The sequence below is a fragment of the Manis javanica genome, chromosome 8 (assembly GCF_040802235.1).
Source record: "Manis javanica isolate MJ-LG chromosome 8, MJ_LKY, whole genome shotgun sequence".
NCBI lineage: Eukaryota > Metazoa > Chordata > Mammalia > Pholidota > Manidae > Manis > Manis javanica.
The window spans coordinates 75,942,246-75,945,353 of record NC_133163.1 but is presented as its reverse complement, the minus strand read 5'-3'; the positions used below and the strand labels follow the sequence as shown (position 1 = coordinate 75,945,353).

The 3,108-nt window shown below is 40.1% G+C and overlaps 1 gene segment (V, D, J or C); it reads left to right on the top strand.

The window, feature by feature from the left end:
* Positions 1–1,838: 1,838 nt before the first annotated feature.
* Positions 1,839–2,745, top strand: LOC108392969 (T cell receptor alpha variable 13-1-like). The segment is given in 2 exon segments: positions 1,839–1,977; positions 2,137–2,745. Coding segments are annotated over 2 exon segments (387 nt in total).
* The last annotated feature ends 363 nt before the right edge of the window (positions 2,746–3,108 follow it).

Below are 3,108 nucleotides of genomic sequence, written 5' to 3'. Positions count from 1 at the left end.
AATGCTTCCGATGATGGATGATGAGTCAGGGCATATTCAGTGACATAATCATGGGGCTGTGGAGTTTTCCCAAGGGATGGTTGTACCTGGGCTGCTGTTAATATGTGGAACACTGAGCTATAGACTATAGAGTATAGTCACACTATAACATGCAGTTCTGGATAGCATGACCCAAAAGGGCAAAAACTCACCTGAGTCTCTAAGAGTAAAATTTCCCCAAGGAGGGATTTGGGAATTCTATCGTATGGAGCATGGGTGAGAGAATAGGGGAAGAGCCTTAGAACTGAGAAGTTTTATATATGTAAAAACTATGTAAAAACTCACAGTTTATATTTATGTACAAGTTTATATCTGTCATTCATTGTGGTTGTGTTTTTTCTTGTGTGATCTGTGTCACACAAATGTATTTGTGAATTGTGAATCTTCATCATAGCTGTTCTTGAAACTTTAAGGTTATAAAGTGTGGAGAAAACATATTTATTCTCCATAACTCCAGAAGATTAGTGAATACTTATTACAGGAAAGGAGCTCCCACTTCTGGAAACGGGGTGGTGTTGATTTATCAGGGGCCATGTGTCATGATCAGCTCTTTAGGATGAGTTGCTTATTTGTACTATTCCTCTAGTCGACACACACAACATTTGGGTTTTCCTAGATTTTTTTCTTTCAAAGGTAGGTGGAAAATACTAAGTTATTACAGTAGATGAGAAAGGGATTTTGGCAGAGGGAGATAATTTTGGAAATTTACAAGCTGAGGAACTTCATCAATGTCTTAGAAGAGAACCTTTTAGTGGCATTTGGGAGAAAAATGATGGAGCATGGAATCTGGGCCAGGACTTGCCAATACAGCAGAATCCCAAGCCAGGGAATTGGCTTATACTTTAGTGGAATTCCCCTAGGGGTATGAGTCAGTCATTGAGTTAAGGATATGCCAATCCTTTGGATATCAGAAAACTGAAACACCTGTAGAATAAACTTCCCTATGGTTACATATTCTGAATCTACAGGCTGATGTTTTCTAAGAATTTTTACTCTTTCTCTCAGCACTTTGTAGTATATGAGCCACATAGCAATGAGAGTAGATTTCTTAAAGCATGTCAGGTTTCTCATTGCAAATCAACCCAAACTATGTTTCAAAAGTTCAAGCTGTTTCCTAGCTCATGGAACTTTCCCCCTGCTCCCTTATCACTGAGATTTGATTATTTATGTCTTATCACAATTGTCTTTACTGATAGAGGTTTACACATTTTGAATTGGTCCTGTCAGTTCTCTGGGAACAGAGGACCAGCTTAGAGGAAGAGTCTGAGAAAATAGGCATTTGAAATACGGAATCATTTTCCTTCTCTTGGTCTGATCTTTGGCTTGCATGTTCCCTTTAGAAGGCGTTTTTCTCCATAACAGACAGATGAAGATGGTAGATTTGGCAAAAAAAATGAAGGCTTTCTAATTCCTTTGTCTGAGAGAATGAAATCATGGTGCTTCCCAGATTTCATACGTTTATACCCAGCCATAGCATCTCCTTCCAGCTTACTAGGAATGACTCAGTAGTGTGAGATATATAAATATGATCTGCACATTCATGCTGTGCATTAAGTCTCTGATCTAAAACCTGGTTTGCCTGACCTGGGTTGAGTCCCTCTGACGTAGAGGGTAGAGAAGGGCTTTGAGCAGCGACTTCAGTGTTTACAGATGCGACCACAAGATGGTAGCGCACCTCTGCTGATGCAGAATGTGGGGTGGGGCTCATGTCACTGGGTTCTGAGTGAGTAGGATGTGGCAGAAGCAGAGCCTGTTTCTCATTGGGTGGATAGAAAATGGTTGAAGCCACAATGATTGTTAGAGGAAAGAATGGTTGACTTGGTAATACAAGTAGGTCTCCTGGCTGGAGGTTGAAGGTCCCCAGTTGACCCAAGCTGGGAGGAACAATGAAGACCTCCTTGGGAGCTTTACTCATGTTCTTGTGGCTGTATCTGGACTGTGAGTTGTGGGTTCTGGGATACAGAGTATATTAGTGGGTATTCTTTGGAAGCCAAGAGTGACTTTGTTCAGGTTTCCTGTAGTTACTGAACAAAAAGTGAATTCTGAAGCATAATGATCTGACAACTTCTCTCCTTTCTCTGACTTCTTCTTGCCTAGGGGTGAGCAGAGGGGAGACTTTGAAGCAGCATCCTTCTACCCTGAGAGTCCAGGAGGGGAAAAGCTCTGTTATCAACTGTACTTATTCAGACAGCTCCTCAAGCTACTTCCCCTGGTATAAGCAAGTGCCTGGAAAAGGTCCAGAGTTGATTATAGACATTCATTCAAATAAGGACACAAAGAAAGACCAAAGACTTACTGTGTTGTTGAATAAGGCAGCCAAGCACCTCTCCCTGCACATTGAGGACACCCAGCCTGGAGACGCGGCAGTTTACTTCTGCGCAGAGAGTACACATTGCTTCGTAGGCACGTGCCGCCTGTACTCAAACCTGTGACCGGGTACTCCCCTTCCTCTGGCAAGGACCTTTACATAGAGCATTTGTCATATTGTTTGTCTGCAAGTGAAAACTAATGTATTGGCCATTAGAAGCATTTACTAAGAAGATTAGGCTCAAGATGACCCAGAAAGAGACATTTTGTTGGATGACTGTTAATGGATTCTTGAAGCGAGTTAGCAACGTTTTATTTTGAAATTCAGGCTTTAAGGATGATTTTACATTTGCTATTGACATTCATCTCCTATAAATAAATCCTAGTGACTATATTACATTCTCGTTGTGGACAAGGTTTTAATGCTTGTGTTTCAGAGATTGCATATACTATCTTTTGCTTATTATAAAATAAGTGGTAAATATAGAAAACATGTAAAATACAAAAATGTGATACTGATCATTCTGCACCTGGATAATTTATTGGTAATATTACTTTTACTATCTTCATACATTCGAGTGTAATTAGGATCCTAATTTTTTCACTTCCTCTTATAAATCTTGAATTGAACATTCTCAATGTCATCAAGTCTTTCCCTCTAACACCCGCTTTTCAGTACCTGTGAGAGGTTTTCACAAATTGCATTCATATTTTTAATTTTCTTCCTGTGCATATTTCTGGCAAAACTTAACAGCCCTTTGT